Below are 22,157 nucleotides of genomic sequence, written 5' to 3'. Positions count from 1 at the left end.
ACGGCAGATGCCGGCTGTATAATACAGCCAGGACCTGCCACTAACAGCAGCGGTCGGTGCCCGAGCCGATCGCTGCTGTTAACCCTTTACACACTGCGGTCAAACGTGACCGCAGTGTGTAAACGGCGCCGGCGGCATGGGCGCCGCCATGTTTCGCCGATCGCCGCCCTCCTGAACGTCACAAGAGGGCGGTGATCGGTTGCTATGACAGCCGGAAGCCTATTGAAGGCTTCCAGGCTTGTCTCTGCACTAGATCTATTAGACGATGCCAGAGGCAGCCTCTAATAGAAGTCCTGCGATTCTGCTATTCACTGCAGTACTGTAGTATTGCAGTGAATAGTATGAGCGATCAGACTCCCTAGGTTTCAAGGTACCTAAGGGGTCTGATCATAAATGTAACAGAAGAAAAAAAAAAGTTTTTAAAAGTATTAAAAAAATAAAAAAAATATAAAAGTTCAAATCACCCCCCTTTCCCTAGATCAGCTATAAAAGTAATTAAAGAACATTAAACATAAACATATTAGGTATCCCTGCGCTCCAAAATGCCTGAACTATTAGAATATTAAAACATTTATCCCGTACTGCGAACGGCGTAGCGGCAAAAAAAATAAAAACAGCCAAAAAGCGTTTTTTTCAACACTTTGCCTCCTATAAAAAATTGAATAAAAAGTGATCAAACCATCGGATCTTTCCCCAAATGGTATCAATAGAAACGTCATCTTGTCCCGCATAAAAAGACACCACAACCAGCTCCATACATGGAAATATGAAAAAGTTACAGGTATTAGAACATGATATGCTATTTAGGCTGTTAGGTAGGTGGGCTTGGGCTGGAACAGACACACTGGGTCCACCTACCTGACAGTAGAGAGCCTACTCAGCATACTGAGTGTTAAAGCCAACAGCACGAATCACTCAGAAATGGTGAGTGCTAAAGGGGGGGGGGGGGGGAAATCGGTGCACCAAAACATAAATAAATAACTACTCCAAATTCAGTGGAGTGATGCCTATTGAGGTATGCAAACATATGGAGCTGGGAGAGATGATGAAAACTCAGCTTGAATTCCTGTATAACAAATTATATTAAAAAATAAATCACTCACAATATTTAACAGTGTCAGAAGATATTTCTGCACATATTCTTTTCCATGAAATCGGACAACTGAATCATCAACTCCAAGCAGAACTTCAATGTTGTAATCATCCTCACTTGCATGTCTACGTCGTCTTTGAGTGCGGTTGATTCGATTTTCAATACCGTTAGCAATATTGTCCAAAATATTACTTCCAAGATATCCAGGTTCTGAAAGCAAACAAAATGCTTAATGTCAATGCATGTTTCAACTGTAATTTAACCAATTAGTCCCTTTATGCATGTTCTTAATGTGGTGGTCCCTCGTTTTATTAACCTATATAGTGGTTTAAAAGAGGTGCTGCTCATGGCCAGAACATTCTTTGCGGTTTTAAGCCATTCTGATATAATAAGAAAAACACCTTTATTGAATTGTAAGAATAAGCTGTTCTGCCTTTGAAACAATTCAACAAGGTGGAACTCCACCTTAAACATTCTGTAGCATCTGTGTAAGCAGCAGAAAGCAGTAAACAATTACTGGAAGCTACACCACAGGGACAATGTATTACTTTGTGAAACATCATTGGAGGCTCATGAGGAAAGTGTGTTGGCTTCTCAAGCCCTTTAAAGAGGCCACCAAATTTTAGCAGAGACAACTGCAGCATCAGCGGTATAAATCTTACTGGAAACATTTACACTTCTTAGTGAACATGTTCAAACAAAAGAAAACCACCGTTCTGTGCGATAAATGAGAAAAAAAGTGGTAAAACTATAAAAGTAGGAACGAAGTGGTTAAAAGATAAAAACAAGATGTGTAAAACATAAAAGGCAGCAAAGATTGAGAGAGAGGAAAGCAAAAATCACAAATAAAAAAAAAAATTAGACTGTGCACCCTCTCAAAAATAATCTGGGAGTAATGATGGAGAAGGATGAGGAATGGCTAATCTATTAAATATTTTTTCTGCCATATTTACACAGAAAATGCAATGAGGGTTGATGTAAATTATCCATTAAATATCACCTGCTTATTCCAGAAGGAAGTGAATAGGTGTCTTAAAAAGCCTAAAATAGGCAAATGAACCTTATAACAGCCAATCAGGATGGAATTAGTATGTATGTGTGAGCAGTCCTGTTAGACTAATGTGATCATCTTCTATGAAGAAGCACGTTCCAACCTGATCTTTGGTAATGCTGTAAATATAGTTTATCTAGACTTTTCAAAGGCATTTGATACTGTGCTCTGTAAAAGGTTGGGATACAAAATCAGAATGTTGGGGGAAAATATACAGCAAGTATAAAGCAAAGACACAGCGCTAATGCTCATGATCGGTGAACGCTCTGATCACAGGTATTACCAATCTAAGCAAACTAAGGAGCCATTTTCCTCGCAGCAAATAAGTGCTGCTGTTTTGTGGAGGATCAACTACGATTAACTGGGCCGACAATTCATTGCCATCACAGCCAGGCTCCCAAGCTTGTCTGGCATTAACTTCTATTAAAGGCTGCTCTATGTAGCCTCTATTAGTGATCAGAGTATACAACAATAAAATGAAGACAATTGTAACAGTCTTACCAGTTCCAGTAGTGAATGGATGTTGGAGCAGTCATGGGCTTCAAGGCAATATACCCCCACCTTTGGACACCATCTGGGACATGTAAGGTCACCCTGATATGCCCCGAGTCTCCTCCTATTAATCCCAAATCAATGGTAAGACTGTTCAAATTGTCTTCATTTATTGTTATATACTTGTCATATGGTTCAATTGGGTAATAAGACAAATTACTTTATAGACAGACCATGCCTTTCGTTTTTGATAATAACCAGTGTCACGGTAGAGTCGTATTTTGCTGTGTTCTTTCTATTGGATATGTGAATATTGAGGCTTTTTTGTAGATACTGATTGAAGTTAAGTTTTATAAATTAAGCTTTATAAGGATTCTAATTGCTGGGGGGGGGGGGGTGTTAAACAAATTTGCGAACCTAATTTCTATAATCCTGTTACTCTCTAGCTATGTATGGTTTTGCTCATATGTTTCCTAAAGAGTTGAAACCCAGTCTAAAATACTCAGAAGAGCCCGATTTAGCGAAGTGCCAAGTGTAGCGCAGATTGGACTAGTCGCTTGGCTGTGCATAAAGAACAGACAACAGAAACATATTTACATAGATATGGAAAAACTAGAGCACAAAAATAAGGAAATAATAGTACATCAAGGCAACTGGACGGCATTATTTGGTCACTAAGTTTTCAACAAATTTTGCAAAAGTTAAGAATACAAGTGATTGAAAGAAATCTGTGATTTGTCTTAGAAAAAAAAAATGCCTTTTTTTTCTGGTCTTCTCACACTATTTCCATCCTCCCTTCTGCTAGACTGACTTTCATTCAGAAAATTCTGCTATATTTGTCTGGAGATGGACTGCAGATCACCTGACTCATTTCACACATATGTATAGGGAAATGAAGAGGGAAAGAAGAGGGGTGAGTAGAGGCAGAAAGATACAAAAGTAGAAACACTTGTTTGTGATGCTCCTGTAGCATTTCAGTATTTCTCTATACATGTCAGTTATGGTCTTTGGGTTGATTCTGGGTGACAAAATATCTTTGTCCTTTCTGAATAGTAGAGTCTTCAGGGCATTCTTAAAGATTGTGGGGGACAGTTTTATGTGTCTTGGTAAGGAGTTCCAGAGTTGCTCAAGAGTTGGGGGATGCTCGAGAGAGACCTTGGAGATGGTTGTGTGAAGAGCGGATAAGAGCAGCGCAGAGTAGGAGGTCTTTGGAGGATCTGAGGTTACGTGTGGGCAGGTAGCGGGAGATTAGGTAAGAGATATATGGAGAGGACAGTTTGTGGATGGCTTTGTATGTTAGTGTTAGGAACTTGAACTCTACTCGCTGGACAATGGGTAGCCAGTGAATGGGAATGGCAGCTGATGAAGAATGAGGGGAGAGGTGTATTAAGTGAGCAGCACATTTTAAGTTGGACTGGAGGGGGGTGGGGGCAAGAGTATTTGCTGGAGGCCATGGAAAAGGGTGTTACAGTAATCTAAGCTGAAAATTATTAGGACATGGACTATAATCTTTGCAGTTTCTGGGGTGTGGAAGGAGCAGATTCGATGGATGTTCTTGAGTTGGAGGCGTTGAGGGTTTGAACATGCGACTTGAAGGATAGGTCAGAGTACAGCATTATCCCAAGGCAATGAGCCTGTGGTACAGGTCTATTGGCTCCTCGTGATTTCCCAAGTACCTGCTTTTCTATGCGTATAGGTTTCTGTTCGGGGGTTCCCAAACGGACTCCCCGTACGCAGATCTGAACTGGACCTAACAGAACATACTGAAGTGGGTAAGTTTGAATACCCCTTGTATAACTGTAGAAATGATTTATGAAAAATAGGGTAAAAAAACCTCTTAGCAATTAGTATTGAAAAAGGGAAATGCTCAGAACATAACATTGAGTAGAGTACACCAAGTATAACACAGTAGGTGCAAATCCATGGTGTTACTTAAAATAAACAAAATTTGTACTTAGGGTAACTTTTGAAGGTGTTGTCTGAGTGGTCTACTGCTTCTGGGTAAGCGGAACACATACCCTATGGGCAGGAATTAAGAGTACAGCATCCGCATGAGAGAAGATCAGCAGCCAGGGGGTGCTACACTAAGAAGTCAGCTGTAACATTCTTGTAGAGGTCCTAATATTCTAAAGTCTGTGTTTCTAAAAATCAGCAATAAATTTTCTTTTATTCCTTTGCCAAGCTTTTATAAGAAAAGCATCTGCAGCACAGATCTTCATTGAAGAGAAATGTCACAAGAAATAATAGTAGAGATAACAGGGAATAGGCGGAGTTGTAACATTCTCATAGACTTACTTTTACAAATACTAATCTTGCGATTGACTCCAGGAGCCCATTGTTTGTTCACGTGTAACTTACTCATAGAGGCTGCCTAGGAAGTTGCCTATTTGACCCATAATAGTTGCATAATGGTGGTAAGAGCTGATTTCATGATAATAAGTATATCACTGAACTAAACAAATGGCAGTGTCCTATAAAACCTTTTTTCAAATGAAAAGAAAGAGGTCTTTAACCCCTTCCCGACATGCGCCGTAATAGTACGGCGCGTCGGGTCTGTAACTATGGCGACCGCCCGGGAGCCGGGCGGCCGTCATAGCCGCCGGGTGTCTACTGCTTTAAGCAGTAGACAACCGACTCTAATGCCTCCGATCGGTCCCCGGACCGATCGGAGGCATTAACCCCTCCGGCGCTGCTGTCAAAGGCGCCGGAGGCGCCATTTTCCCGGCGGCGCATGGGCGCCGCCATTTTGGCAGGGATCGCCGGCTCCTGGAGCATGCTCCAGGGCCGACCCCCCGTTGCCATGACAGCCAGGAGCCTTGTTAAAGGCTCCCAGCCGGTCTGCAAATTCTCTCTTTTGCAGGCTGGTGTATGCAGCCTGCAAAAGAGATGATGCTTTTTTGCAATGCATTGCAATGCTTTAGCATTGTAATGCATTGCATTAGTGATCAGACCTCCTGGGGTTCAACACCCCTAGGGGGTCTAATAAATGCAAAAAAAAATAAAAAAAAAAGTAAAAAAAAATATAAAAAAATATAAAAAGTATTAAAAGTTCAAATCACCCCCCTTTCCCTAGAACAGATATAAAAGTAGTTAAAAACTGTGAAACACATACATGTTAGGTATCCCCGCGTCTGAAATCGCCCGCTCTACAAATCTATAAAAATATTTTTCCTGTTCGGTAAATGCCGTAGCAGGAAAAATAGTCAAAAGTGCCAAACCGCCGTTTTTTCACTGTTTTAATTCTGATAAAAATTTGAATAAAAAGTGATCAAAGCAATAACATTTCCCGAAAATGGTAGAACTAAAAAGTACACCCGGCCCCGCAAAAAAAGACGCCCTATGCATCCCCGTAGACCTATGTATAAAAAAGTTACGGCCGTCGGAATATGGCGACTTTTAGAAGAAAAAATTTTTTAACACCGTTTTGGAATTTTTTTTAGGGGTCAAAATGTAAATAAAACCATATAAATTTGGTATCCCTGGAACCGTACCGAAACACAGAATATAGGGGACATGTCATTTTGGCTGCACAGTGAACGCCGTAAAACCAAAGCCCGTAAGAAAGTCGCAGAAATGCATTTTTTCTTCAAATCCACCCCATTCTGAATTTTTTTTCCTGCTTCCCAGTACATTATATAGAATAATTAATGGTGGCATCATGAAGAAAAAATTGTCCCGCAAAAATTAAGACCTCATATGACTCTGGGAGCGGAGAAATAAAAAAGTTATGGGGTTTAGAAGGAGGGGAGTCAAAAACGAAAAACGAAAATCAAAAAATGCCATCGGCGGGAAGGGGTTAAAGTAAAACTGAGTTGGCAACAAAACTGGCCTGTCTTGTATTCGAGATGGCTGAGATCTTGTGTTTGGCTTTCCATGTGGCTTATATTAATGTCATCACCAATCAAAACAAAGATCATTCCATATTGCTCTAATTAGAAATCTATCTAATTAATAAACACTGACTATAAAATACTAACAAAGATCTGGCAAATGGAATCAATACAGACATCTGATCATACTTACATGCGATATAGAGACCTCATAAGGCTGTTGATACCTTTCTACATCTTTCATAATTGAGGGTTTGTCCTGATCTCCCTGTACACCCTTTAGCTCAAATGCAATTACAGATTATGAACAAAAGTCTCCTTTAACTTCCTATCCAATGCAGTGACTCCATTTTTCTAAACAGGAGCTCTCAAAGTTAGCCTTGTGTCTACATAAAGAATATTACACAATAAGTTACTTGAAACATGGGGATGAAGGAAAACTTTTAACCTGAGGCTAGGCTCACACTTGTGCCTGCTCTTCATCGTTTGTAGCCACCATGAGACCCAATCGAAGGAGAGCCCATCTGTTAAAACAGTGGTTATCTGTGGACACCATAGACTAGAATGAGATCTGCCAGTATCAGTGTAAAATCCAACACAGATGTGAACAAAGCCTCAGCTCTAACATCAGTCTATGAGGGTGAATTTGGTTGGGCACATGGGCATACAGGATTCAGAGACTGCAGTCTAGCCTAGAGTCAAGCTTCTGAATCTTTCTTAACACGAGAGGACAGAGCAATACAATGCCCCTTCATAACAGTCTTGTTTGGTAGTAAGCACTGTTGTCTTGCAGCGGTGGAGTCTCGGAACCAAAATGTCCCCATCTATCTACGGTATACTTCCTCTGCCATCAGCACTCTGGCTGAGAAATGTGTTATGACTGTGTCTTTGTTACCCTGTTCCAGTTCTGCATGTATGCATCAGTTTTTAGTCCTTGCCATTTATGCATGTGTGGGTGCCATCATTGCTGTGATACATTTAGTAGGGGCAGTTTAAGATGGATATCTGTCGATATGCAGTAATTTATGGGTCTAAATTTTTTCTAGGGCAAGTGAAAACTTTTTTGAATGTCAAAACCAATGTGATATGATGTATAAATTTTTTATTGAGATTCTTTTGATGAGATATTGATGTTTTCTCTTTTATGCGGATGTTTCTCTATCCATTATGATGAAATTTATATTATGTATAAGGGGCATTTTTAGGTCATTAAGCTTCATGTATTTGTGATCGGTGGACATATATATATATATATATATATATATATATATATATATATGAGCCAAAACATCGCAGTATGAGGCAATAAAGCTCCTTCACTTTTTTCACAATTTTTGGTGTGTCGCCTGCTTTTTTGGAGTTATAGTGAATGGGACAAATCCTTTTCCCATTGGTGAGCACCCTATGCCTAGACTGGTGCGGTCATATACATGTTTGGCTCTTTTATGGTTTGGTTCTATACATATACATATTTCTGTTACATTTCCAGGTTTTTCATTGCACTCTTTATACTACTTAAGATGTGATGATAAGGGGAGGGGTACATGGTTTTAAATAGTGTGTTTGATGTGTTTGTATCATGCTATGACTAAGAGGATTTCTTCCTCGAAAGTAGGCTGCTGTTCTGGACCTTAAAGGGGCTGTCCCATCTCAAGGATCCTATCTATAATGCTAGCTTATGTGGATTTAAGACTTTTCCTAAATACATTGCTTAAGCAAAACTGCTTTGTTTGGTTGCTGAGATTCTTCACTTAATTGTTTACACTGTGTTTCCATAACCACAGACCTGGGGATGATCTTATCTCTCCACCCAGGACAAGTGACTTAGTTCCCTGCTCTCAGGAGAGGAGGGGAGCGGAGTGCTCAGAGCTTGTATTTCTGAGCTCTTTATCTTTGTCCAGGACAGGTGATGTAGCTCCCTGCTCTCAGGAGGGGAGTGGGAGCTGAGTGCTTGGGACTCAGGAGCAAGCTTGTATTTCTGAGCCATTTATCTCCCTCTTCCAGTTATCAGTCAGCTAATTGAATTTTGCTGATAAGGGCTGAGACAGGGAGTCTGTTACCTCTGCATGCAATCATAGACCTAAAAGTGAATATATTGCAAGCTGACTGTTTGTCCTGTAACATGTATGTTTGGGAGTCTCATCACCTAACAAATCCAGCTCTGCTACATAAGCATCTTCCAGTGATACTGTACTAATTTATTTACAACCATCCCTCATTACTGACTGCAAACATGTACTGCTATGAAGAGAGCTAAGCAGAGCTGGCTTTGTCTGTGAGATAGCATGTGAAACTTCGCTCATCAATTTACCGAGAAAACCAGGAAGTGAACAGAGCACACAACCTTCAAGGTGGTGAACAGGCGAGCTGGGAATAACCTTTTAATCAGGACACAGACTTGACTGTATCGCCATCTTTTTGGTCCCCTGAAGAACCTAATATAGGGAAAGGAGTTGGGACTTTCATTTTGTTGTAACCCATGGGTTTCATAGTTGCCCAAAAAATTTGTGACACTGACAACTTTGTATGTCACTATGTGCATTTATTTGCTGCAGAGAACACTGGAATACCGTTTTTATTAGAATGTATCCCAAATACATGGGTTGAAATATTCTGTAATGTTGATTCTTTAGGACACTAGATACCATTATTTATTTTAAGATGGGGATTTCAGAGTTTGGGACAAATAAACAGAAGGGGAGTGAGGAGAGGACAGGGGGAAAAAAAAGAAAGGATAAGTACTAATGGGAATAATGGGGAAAATAAATAAATAAATAAATAAATAAAAATATACATTCCAAAGAGATTCCCACTAGAAAAGAGAATAGGATTTCTCATGTTCCTGAAAATTGCACAGTGACATATCTGCACCCCCTGAGAGAATGTTGCCAGTGGAGTATAGATTAGTGAACAAATTATATTTCCTTGGTGGATTTACATCTGACCATGTAGCACATTTCCCAAGTTAAAATATCGGGATCAGTCTGATTGTGTAGAATTTTGGGGGTGGTAAATGAATCTAAGGCAATTTATAGCTACTTCTATCAGAGTGTAAATCACACAGTCAATATTACTTAGCTATATAGAGAGGGGGTTTGTTTATAGATTATATTCATTTCATTTTTAGCACTATTAAAAGTTATGTTTTATTTATAGAAAAGACTTTTATAGGTCTCTTAGCAATTTGGATATATAAATTAAGTCTTGATTTCATAAATATATATATTTCAATATATAGCCTTGTTGTTTCTCTATTTTTTTTCTCTTCATACCTTCAAAACTTTTTCTGTCATTAGAAAAGTAACCAAAAAAAGACGCAAAAAAAACCTGATGGACCAGAACAACGAACAGGTGAGTGTGTGAATTTAGCGTAAACTAACGGTTACATACGGAGATCGGTGGACCCCAATAACTTTAATGAGGTTGATCAGCTATTCCTAGTTTTAGAACAGACACCAGTGGACGAAAAAGACGTGCATGCTGGACGTCGCTAGCTTAAGTAAAGGAGTTGTACAGCTTCTGACTGAAATTAAGGAGTTGGCTGTGGAATAAAAAAAAGTTTGATTTGATGTTTTGGCCTACCAACTCCAAAATCCTGATATAAATACATGTATAAAAAAAAAAAAAAAGTAACTTAATTGTAGTCACAAAAAAAAATCACCACCAATAACCATTTTGTATGCTACTTAGGCTATCCAAAATATACTCAGTGAAAAAACATGAGAGATCCTACCATGGATATCCGTCTATATAAAGCACTATGATCGATACAACAGGACTAAAGTGAATAGAGAAAGTATCTAAAACACAGTACATAGAAGTTGCGTTACATGTACTAAAATCTATGATAGGATCTCACTTGTTCTTTTTTTGTATATTTATATGCAGCACCTTGTGACTATGAAAAGTTTTCTTTTAGTCTCACACCAGCATAAGCTGTATGCACGTTCCGGCGGTCACCAACAGCCACCTCCCCCTTCTGTAGCCACGTACTCTCTGTACAGCTGCAACAATATTTAAAAATATAATTGCAGAGTTTATAAAGACCAAGGATGTTCTGCCAAATGAGCAAATCCAAGATCTTCATAAGCAAAAGAATAACAAGGTTTAGAACATTTGGCTTTTAGGCTCCATATCTCCCCATCCACTACAGCTTTGAACTTGAGACTACCATCATTTTATAGACAATCATCTTGGCTTTCATACATAAACGTGACTATTTATGCAACTATTTAGCATATGATTAGTTATGCAGATTCTAGTCATATAACTACATTGTTACTATTTTGCTCCCAAAAACCTAAATTTTTCTTAATTTGTTCGTATTTTGTAAATCCAACTGTGTCTTTCAACACTGGTGGTAGTTTCACGTTTGAAACCAAGAAGATGGCGAGATATGGAGCCTGAAAGTCAAACATTCGAAACATTGTTGCCCTGCTTCTGGTCATTGTATATGCATTTCATACACTGCAAGCTTTCTTATTGACTTGCATTTTGCTTTGTTTTTACTTCATTGAAGCGGTTCCTGGCTTATTTTAGGATTTCTTCTTGGTTTATTAAATGTGTCATCTAAGTCCCAGTTTCCTGCCCTGTTCTGTCCTCTAGTTTGGGCACAGGCCAAGAGCACTGACCTGAAGCATAGAGTCCACTTGGCAGCACCTCCTGCCCCTCCCTCAAAGACTTTGCAATAATTATTATTGTAATTATTTCATTTGGCTGCAAAGGCATACTAAAAATAACATTTGGTGCTACAAAAACATTTTACTATAAACTTTTGCTATTTTCAAACAAATCTGGAAAACCAGAATACTTTTAGAGATAATACAGAAGTGTAGACATGGCGTTAAAAGCAAGGCTGAGTAAATGGATGCGCAAGATATGATGAAGAAAAACAAAACTGGACTAAGATTAAGTCTTGGCGATGAAGCAGAAGCCACAGACTAAGAATGCCTGGCCTCTAGATGTTTTCTGTAAAGGAATTTTGGAACAGCTGGATTGTGGGAAGCAGAGATAACCCGAAATTCTTTATTGTGAAGCTTTTCCTTTAGGAATCCATGTTCCAGTTTTTCCTTGAATCTACTGATATTGTATTCTTTGAAATGCAAGATAATTAATAGTAAAAGTATCAAAAATGAAACATTTTAAAGGGGTATTCCCATCTCAAGGATTGTATTTGGACATGAAGCTTAAATGAACTAAAAAGTGGTTTACCCAATATATTGCTTTATCGATTTTGCTCTGTTTGCCAGATACAACTAAATCTCTCTCCTCAGTGTTTACAGCTGCTTGCCTAGGTTACAGACCTGTTTGGAGGTCCTGGCCTTCCCATTTACTGCACACACAGCTCTCAATGAGCTACTTTCCTGTCCGCATGACTCGTGCGGAAAGCACACAAACCCCATTATAGTCTATGAGGTCCGTGTGCTCTCACTGCACACCACTTGCACATGCGTTCGGAAGTCCATTCGGGAGGGTCCCCATACAGACTCCCCCGAACAGATTACCGATGCAGATGTGAACCAGGCCTAAGTTTGTGTCTTGCATCTTCCTTAAATAATAAATCTGTAGATAATGCTCATTTGACTTCTTTCTTATCTACGGTGTTTCATTTGTCTTTTGTTCCCAAACCATATTATAGAATAATGTTTTAGCATTAAATGTGATTATCGCCGCCAATTTAGTCTGTTGTGGCCTTGACCAGTCAAGGACTTGCACATACTATCCTTTTATGTTTTACCTCATGACAGTCTTTGATAAGGCCATTATGGATATCTAAGTATATCTGGTAATATTTTTGCTAATCTGCTAATAATTTTGAGAATATTTTTATATTTATATTTGTTAAGGAGATGGGTCTATCTAATGTAGTTTCTTACTGTTCGTTTGGTTGATATTTATCACGATAGCTGTCCTACTTTTGTTGCTTATGTTTTCTTCTTTATTCATAAGGATAAATTGTACGTGCCTGGTCCTTGGTTGAGCAGCACATACCTCCACGGACCCATTCAGTTAGGGGGAATTCACACGGAGTAACCTGGCGCGCGATCTGGCACGTATATGGCATGTCAGAGTTTGCGCGCTCAAAAAGATCCCATTGATTACAAGCGTATACGCCGTGTAATTTTGTGCCCCGTAATTTTGCGGCCGCAAAATACATATACGTGCCAGATCGCGCACCAGATTACTACGTGTGAATTCCCCCTTAGACTGCAAAACACTGGCGTGTGTATAGGGCCATTGCCATATAATGGGTCGCTAACAGTGCACAGTGCCACATGCATGAAGCCTAAGAGCCTCAATAAAATTAGCAAAGTAAAAAACCTCCACAGTATAAACATCTGTCACTGGGATTTCATAGAGCTTTAGCTGATAGCACCACTTGCATTTGTTCTGTCAAAACTGTCATATTTAGACAAAGCTATAGCCTGGATAGTATTTATTTCAGTATTCCCATAAAGCATTTGATAAGACTCTGCAGGAGTTTCTTTGTTATTCCTTTTGGGTTGTATATATTCTCCCCTTTTCCATCCCTAAGGGTAGATCTATTAGAATTTCCTTTTGCAATTTGCTGAAAGTTAGATCCTGTGTTAACTCTGCTGGAAATATTCATTTGAGATTGGCAGGACATAATTACGATTAGATTCGATATTCATTTTGAGTAGAGCCTCAATATTCGACTACTCGATCGAATATCGAATCCCATTACAGTCTATGGAAAAAAATGTTCGTTTCAGGGGAAGCCACTATTCGACTAAAGGAGAGTCACCAGGTCCACGAGTAGCAGAAGAAGAGTGTTTAGGAGGAGCGCTGTGCAGTTAAAGCGCACGGACCCCATAGACTATAATGGGTCCATGCGCTTTAACTGCACAGTTGCGCTGATATTCTGTTGGGGGGGTCCTCCTGCGGACTCCTTCCGGACGGGAGGCAAGCGCTAATGTGAACTTATTTGTCCTGCAGAACCAGCATTGATAGGCCGAATGCTATACCGTGTATAGCATTCAGCAAATCAGCGATGGTTCTGCAGCAGGCTCTTCTTTGCTAGTCTGGAGAGCTGGCAGCTTGCGATATGCAGGAGCTGACTTTTTCTCATAGGAATGCATTGACCAGCGTTGATTGGCCGAATGCTATACAGTGCACAGCATTCGGCCAATCAACGCTGGTTCTGCTGGAGGCTCGTCTGTGATGAGGCGGAGTCTAAGATCGGACCACAGCAGTCTCCATTGTGAGGAACTGCGCTCTTCTCAATAATTGGACAATACGGTTTTATTAATCAACGAACTCATCAACTTATCAACAAAATAAAACCGTATTGTCCAATTATTGAGAAGAGTGCAGTTCCTCAATGCCAGATTTACCATTGAATCTGGTTCGCTGGTCCTTTATACTTCACAATTCGACGCCCGTGTGCCCAGAACCTTATTATCCTTAGTAAATGACCCCAAATGGGAGAGGCTCATGGTCAAGTCACATCACATGAAACAAAAGCACTTTATAATGCAACTAAACACATAACCCCTAAAGAGAAATCATTAGGAAATTGTCTACATTCCCCAACCTACTCTTCTGATTATGTATAAAGAAGAAAAAGAGCCATCGTACACAGGAGATTAAAGGCCAGTCACATACAGTGTGAACAGGATAGCAGTGTGCATGCCTTAATACTACTTCCTCGTTCTTATGATTGATGGAGGTCCCAAATGTTGTATCTTCACCAGTCAGATGTTAACAGGTGATACATTTCAATCATGGGAAACCCCCTTGAAGTTGGGGTCCCATGTTGCAAAAACGCTACGTTTTACATTAAAAGCAAAGTGGATAGGATTGTAGTGAATCACAAACAAACGTTGCAAAAAAACCAATCTGCAGCGGAAAAGCTTTGATTTTAGAGACCCCTGTGTTTTTGTAAATTGCAGCATGTCAAGTATACCTATGGTAATGCTGGTATGTTCTATATAGGTATAAAGGGAGCCTTAATGGCAAAATATACTGAAATCAACCCTAAAAAATAATGTGAATGCAACATATATAAGAACATATGCTAATACGTATGTAAACAGTGCATACATATTAACATACAAACATTATACCTGTTCGTCGCACACACAGTGCAAACACATTAAACACACATTAGATATAGAAAGATTGAGGCTAAGGCCTTATGTTGCAGAAATGCAGCTTTTTTTTAGTTGCAGATTTTGTTTCGGTCTTTTGAGCCAAAGCCAAGAATGGCTACAAAAGGAATAGGAAATCTATACGAAGCCTCTTATACTTCTCATTTTTGCTCAATCGGCTTTGGCTGAAAAAAACGGAACAAAATCTGCAACATACCGTATTTTTCGGACTGGACTATAAGACGCACCTAGGTTTTAGAGGAGGAAAATAGGGAAAAAAAATTTTGAAGCAAAAACTGGTAAAATATTTAATATATGGGAGTTGTAGTTTTGCAACAGCTGCAAGGCCACATTGACAGGTGACCCTGCAGCTGTACGGGGATGCATAGAGTTTTTTTTTGCGGGGCCAGAAGTACTTTTTAGTTATACCATTTTGGGGAATATCTATTGCTTAGATCACCTTGTATTGAAAAAAAAAACGGTGGTTTATGATATATGATTTTCTACATATATATATATATATATATATATATATATATATATATATATATATATATATATATATATATTCTAGGGACAGGAGGTGATTTAGAACTTTTATTTATTTAATATTTTTATTATATATTTTTAAAGCTTTTTTTTTTTTTTTTTTTTTTAATTTTACTATTTTATTCCCCCCCCCCCAGGGGCTTGAACCTGCGGTCACTTGATTGCAAGTCCCATAGACGGCAATACAACTGTATTGCCGTCTATGGGACATTCTGTCTATTAGTATTATGGCTGGTCATAGACCCAGCCGCAATACTAATATATAGCAGTGACAGGCCTGGGAGCTTCATTAGGCTCCCGGCTGTCACCCGAACAGGTCGGCTCCTGCGATATCGCCGCGCAGGAGCCGGCCTGCAACTTCACAGGTACGGGGCCGGTGGGGACCGGCCCCGGGGGAGAAGGGGCCACCGATACTGACCCGGCATCCGATGTACTAGAGAGGCGGATGCCGGCGAGGGATAGACGCTGGCACAGGTGCCGGGGCCTGAGACATCGCTACGCTCCTCTGCCCTGCATGAAGCCAGCGGCAGGGGGACGGAGGAGCGGAATAGCATCGCCGCTGCTAGCTTTATGCAGGGCAGAGGAGCGCAGCGATGTCGCAGGCCCCGGCACCTGTGCCGGCGTCTATCACTTGCCGGCTTCCGCCTCTCTATTACAGCGGATGCCAGGCGCCACATTCGGACTATAAGACTTCTTTTCCCCCCAAATTTGGGGGAAAAAAAGTGCGTCTTATAGTCCGAAAAATACGGTAAATGGCTGCGTTTCTGCAACACGGGGCCTTATCCTAAAACTCATTCCTAAAAAAAAGTGCTGGTAATATCAAGGGATAGTAACCTTTAAGTATTAACAAGTGAAAAGTACTAAACGAAAAGGGGATTAGCTTACATCCTGTTTCATGAAATTGTCAATGTTAAAAGGTACAAGGTTATCAGGCATATGAAATAGCATAGTAAACAATGAAGCATAAAATAAATGAACGTACAATGTTAGATTATGGATCAGTCTCAGCTGCTGAGCCCTAGCAGCCTAAGAGGCCTGCCTGCAATAATAAAGTACTAAATTGCATCAATCTCAATCACAGTACACATTTATCTGTCTCGGAGTTGTGCATATGTCCCAAAGTGTAAATCTGAGATAAAGGTCAACCAGCAGGCAATATTGCACTTGGATATCAATTCACTCTTATTGCAGGAGGATATATTACGTATGATGTATGAAAGAACAGGTGCAAGGAAAAGTACTGATAAAATTACAGTAACTACAACAATATCAGGTACAATTGTCATTGGCAAAATATTGTGAATGTAGAATGTAAATTAGTATCTTTAAGATGATCTTCCATTTGCATGCCGTGATACAATAATTCTCCCCATACTTTTACATAGTACTGGCAGCTCACAGAAATGTAACAAATACGCGGTCATCATCAATCTGTTAGATATGGATAAAGTGTAGTACATCAGTAAGTCCAGCAGGTCAGTCAGCGACCATGCTAATTCTAGCTTATTCAGACAGCCGTGCACACAAACCCACTGGATTGAATGGGCCTTGAAACTCAGAGCATTTTCTATCCTGGTGATTTTTTACATCAGTGGTTTGGGAAGACTCCATAGAAGATCAGAATAGTGGCTGTGCTTCTTTCAATTATGGGGGCCGTTGATAAAAGCGTGTCACAAGGCTATTTTATCATTGTTTCAAACATGGTATGCATTGGTATTCTTTGGAAGTTCTGCATGATCTGGGGGGGGGGGGAGAGGGTATATTGTTCTATTTTTAAATTTATTTTTAATTTAGTTTGTTGATTTTCTGTTCCAGATATTAGGATTTGCACTGGGTTCACACCCACAACGGTCCATCAGAGGACAGGAGCAATGTACAAATGGACCACTAAAATAGTGGACCACAGTTAGAGGCAACACAGTGACTCAGTGGTTAGCACTGCAGCCTTACAGCACTGGAGTCCTGGGTTAGGATCCAGCCAAGGACAACATCTGCAAGGAGTTTGTATGTTTTTCCATATATATATATATATATATCCCACTGACAATAACATGGTCCATCAGACGTCTGTTGTCTTGAACTGAAAGCGGCAAACAAAAAGTCTGGTTTGCAGGACGTTTTTTCATGGCGAATTTAGGCAGACACTATGAAGGAGACTATGTGTGAACATAGTATTAGTATGGTATACTATTAGATTAGATTTCTCTTTTCATTATTCACTTAATTTTATTAATTGACAAAAAATAAACCACTAACACGTCTATATCTAATGTCAGGGTCTGGGGTTGGTAGGTGCGGTGGCATAGACACAAAAGTCCAGATTCTTTAGTCCAAAACAAAGGTAGAGTTTATTTTCACTCAAAAACGTAGTGCAGCAACAAAAGGAAACAATACAAAAAATAAATCCCTGCCCGGCTAGGCTCTAACTAAACATAGAATAGGTTACCTCACCTGCAATAACAGAAATTAAAAAGAGCCAGTAGAATCTTTCAGGACACAGCTCCTAATATATGACCTCTCTGTTGGCTCTCCAGCCAAGCTCTGCCAAAAGTCTGCTGCTGTAGCTGACTTCTTAAGCCTCCCTTGATGAGCAGACTCTCTGCAGCTGAGTTGCTGCCGCAACATCCTCAAAGTGTGGACTGGAGGGGGGTGGAATGACAGGTTCAGAATCCCTGTTAGCAACATTTTGTGATATGCTTTACAGCATAGCCACTTGAACTAATTCACTGAGGTCTACGGGAAAATATTCTAAATTGTTTTTCTAGACAGTGCGAAAATCAAAGAAAATAGTGGGATTTGAGAACACGCTAAAATTTTACTTTTATTAGTGTCAATAAAAAGTAGCCATTTGCAATATTAAAAACATTCAATCCATGCAGATGAGTATGCAACGGGGTCACATTGAACTCCTCCTAAACTGTTCCACCAGAAAGTAAATATATATCAAAAGTGGTGAACCCATATACATATTTCCCCATAGTAGAACTGTTTATGAACAAACTGATGAAAATGTCCCAATTATGTCCCTAAAAAGACGCAACCATTCCTAGTGCATAATATTAATAAATCATCCGTATTACATAACATGTATATGAAAAATGTCCTTGCTCAAAACAGATCCCAGCAAACCCCCTTTGTGGTTTTGGGGACTTCACTGAGTAACGGCAGATGGCTAGCGGTGGTGTGTGTTCGTGCGATAGTCTATTCAACCCTGACCCCCTTAGTGTGGACAAAGGGTTTGAATGTTGATAAACCCTGACCACGTTATCCTAATGTAGGGGGTATTTAAACCACACTCAAACACACACATACAGCCAAGTGAAATTCTGTCTGGGGGATAGACTAACCAGCCTATAGCTCATTGGTGGAGCAGTAGGTCTGGAATCCATACATACAAAGCAGAACACGATGTTAGACCATCATGTGTACCGTCAATATTTACGCGTTTCCACTGATTGTTTTAACAATCAACTTCATTTTTCTATTCAATATTTAGTACACATACCTAGATTATCTCCTTGCTCTTTGTTTTTTTGTAGACAGTGCACCTATCCCCGATGCTCCCGAGCCTCCCAGCGTGGTCCAGTCCTTCTGCATCGGCGGCTTCTTACAGGTCTCTTCCCGAGTTCTGCTGATTGGACTCAGCGGTTAAGTGACCACTGCAGCTAATCTGCAGCCTGAGGAAAAGACCCGGGTTTTCATATAGTGACCATTGAGGCCACCAATTGGCCTCAGTGGTCATGTGTGGCATGGGACAGAGAAGACCAGACCGTGCAGGGAGGCACTGGAGCACAGCAGAAAGGGGAGTATGATTTTTTTTTTTTTTTTTCTTTTCACCACCCCATTCCATTTAAAACTAAGGTTGAGGCCTCACTGTTTTGTTTTTGTTTTTTTGCTTCAGATTTTGTTGCATTTTTTGAGCCAAAGCCAGGAATGGATTGAAATGAAAGGAGAAGAATAAGAACTTTCTATATATTTTCCATTCCTCTTATAGCCATTCTTGGCTTTGGCTCAAAAAAACAACAAAATCTGCAACAAAAAAAGCTGTGATGAACGTGGGGCCTCAGCCTTAAACAGGTTGTCCATTTTGGCCTGGACAAAAAGTAGATAGCAACAGGAATTTATTTCCACAAGTGTTTAAATTACAGAAATAGGTCAACCTGTTTCAGGAACTTCTCCTATAGCGTACTCAGCAGTACCTGTACTAAATTAGTTCTTGGGACTTCTTTCTCTCACATTTGTTTTAGGTTATTATTTATTATTCTACTTTTCATACAGTTTTATTCCTGTACAATACCCATTTCATTATTTGCTATTCAATAATTTGGAGTATTAAAAATGTATTTATATGCAAAAGAGAACACATATGCAAAGTTAATCTATTTACCTATAAAAACATCAAGCATACTAACAGATTCAGAACAAACTATTATGTTATGCTATGTCAAAGGCTCTCTCGGGATTTTCTGTTGCAGAATAGATGAATGAATGAATGAATGAATGAATGAGTTTTTTTTTTTGAGTAATACAAAATTATTGTGAATGTAAAAATTAAAAATTTCTTTCAATTTAGAACTTAATTTAATTAACAATCGGTAACTTACCACTATGGTGTGTATCATTGTTTTGAAGTGAAATAGATTTTTTGATAGCTGATCTACGATATACAATATGAGCTCTACCATTATCCTCTTGCTCATCCTTCTCCAGTGGTTCTATGAAAAACTCGTCATTGTCTGTTCGAATCATGCCAGCCTAAAATGACAAATTAAATTGAAATAGGCATTGTTCTTTCAAGAAACTTAGCATAAATCAATAGTATGGTCAATTATTAAAGAAACATTTTTATTATTAAAAATAAATAATAATAATTACAATAATGTCTTTTTAAGCCATTTCCATCCCTACACCCTCATCAGAGCTAAGGGCTCGTTCACATCTGTGCCCGGTCTCCGTTCTGCAGGTTTCCGTTTCCTGCACAAAACGGAGGCAGGATACGGAAACCTGCAGGACTCTTTCATGCCCATTCATTTGAATGGGTTTGAAAGGTGTGCGGCAGTGAGCGTTTTATGCTCTCCGCCGCGAAACCGTTTTTTTTAAATCGGACACAGAGTCGGACATGCAGTACTCTGTAAAGCATTGTAGTTGGAAAATCAGCACTCCATATAGTGTCCTTATTATACGCGTTTCAGGGCCGCAGCCCCTTCCTCATGTACTTCGGTTTACCTACGTGTCTTATGTCCTATGTGTAACCACATCATGCTGTAAGTGCTTTAAGATTTTTCACTGGTTTCTTGTTTTTGATTTTTCATATGTTAAAATGTTCTATATTAAAGACATGCTTTTATAATAAGGACACTATATGGAGTGCTGATTTTCCAACTACAATGCTTTACTATTACTTGCCAGTACCAGAAGGCTTAAGGATCTTCGAGCACCTGAACTAGTGTAAATTTACTCACACTATACACAGATATATTTACTCAGGCTGTGATTTTTCTCCTTTGTCTGAACTTATGCAGTACTCTGTGTCCGGTTTTAAAAAAACGGTTTTGCGGCGGAGAGCATAAAACGCTCAATGCCGCACCCGCTCTGACAGCTTTCCGTCTTCTGCCTAAATGCAAAGCGCTTTGCTAAATTCAAAGTTTAGCGGCTTCAACTCACACACAGGCGACCATTCACACTATGACATTTGCTAACTCTCAGAATGGCAGTACAAGATAAACAACCTAACCCTGGTCACAAGCCCCATCTCTAGCCAGGAGGGAATTTTAGAAAAAAAAAAAAAGTTCAGGAGAGAGGGGAAAAAATGTTCTCTAAGGCAGGGTTCACACTAGCGTGGGTGTCCGGCGCTAATGTCCACGCAGACATTAGCAGTGGACACTAGCTGTGTCCGTTACATTTTGCATTGATTTAAATGGGACATCATGTAGTGTTTTTTTCTGTCCGTGTCTGTCCTTAAGTGTCCGTTCACAAAGATGTCCGATTTTTCAAGTGGACAGCTTTGTGAACAGACACTTAAGGACAGACACGGACTGTAAAGAACGCACCTGATGTCCCATTTAAATCAATGCAAAATGTAACGGACACAGCTAGTGTCCGATGCTAATGTCCGTGCAAGATTTTGCGCGGACATTAGCATCAGACACTAGCTGTCGGACACCGACGCTAGTGTGAACGCCACCTTAGGAGCAGGTCTTAGTCTTAACAGGATTTATCATTTGCAATGTCCTACTTAATGTGATCTGTTGTGACAAACTGTGATAGTAAAGCTTTACTCTGGAAGTTCTCCACAGAGACAGGATAATGTAGATGTCCAGCAGTAACTTCTCCTCTCAGGGCTTAGTTCACGGTTATAGTTCTGGCCATAGCTGGTTAGTCTTCTCATCCCTGTGGCGGAGGGAATTTTTGTGACTTAATAGCAAAAAAACAAAATGGAGGAGGCACTATCTCTGGGGGTACCTGAGGTAAAATGGTGACTGCTTTCTAATTGTACCTCAGGTGACACTGTTGGCGCCTCACTTCCTCTTGTTTCTCTCTCTCTCTCTCTCTCTCTCTCTCTCTCTCTCTCTGCTTCAAGTGAAATGGAGGGGTCTTTTGCCTTTTCCCTCAGATATGATGAAGCAGTCTCTCCAAATCTGCTCCCAGGTCAAATAGAGGATGCTTTTCACCCAACTCCTCTTCACAGCTCCGCCATTGCAGTCTCCCCCTCTCAGGCTCTACCTCATTCCTCCTTGCAAATAAAGTTGCTTTTTTTTTTCCTCTTTAGACTATTTAACAGGATTTTACAGACCTATGGATTGCTTTGATAGTTTCTGTACAAAAGATTCCAGTTCCAACCTCCCTGGTAAACCTGCTATAGTCTGGCAGGTTAATAGTGGGGGTTACACTGGGAATGGGATTCCCCTTCCAGCAAGACAATGACCCTAAACCTACAGTCAGAGCTACAGCTACAGGTTTAGATCAAAGAACATCCATGTGTTCGAATGGCCCAGTCACAGTCCAGACCTAAATCCCAATTCTCCATCCAA

General features: G+C 39.9%; 1 protein-coding gene across 1 annotated transcript in view; it reads right to left on the bottom strand.

The window, feature by feature from the left end:
- LOC142203773 (A disintegrin and metalloproteinase with thrombospondin motifs 2-like) overlaps positions 1–22,157 on the bottom strand; it is a 283,879-nt gene that overhangs the window by 175,158 nt on the left and 86,564 nt on the right. Inside the window, exons 3-4 of the mRNA XM_075274794.1 lie at positions 19,731–19,881; positions 1,104–1,303 (exon numbers count right to left, since the gene is read on the bottom strand). Coding sequence (XP_075130895.1) covers positions 1,104–1,303; positions 19,731–19,881 — 351 coding nt within the window. The remainder of the gene's footprint in view (positions 1–1,103; positions 1,304–19,730; positions 19,882–22,157) is intronic.

Source organism: Leptodactylus fuscus, chromosome 5 (genome assembly GCF_031893055.1).
Source record: "Leptodactylus fuscus isolate aLepFus1 chromosome 5, aLepFus1.hap2, whole genome shotgun sequence".
NCBI lineage: Eukaryota > Metazoa > Chordata > Amphibia > Anura > Leptodactylidae > Leptodactylus > Leptodactylus fuscus.
The sequence above is the reverse complement of the archived record's forward strand: the minus strand, read 5'-3'. Positions and strand labels throughout refer to the sequence as shown.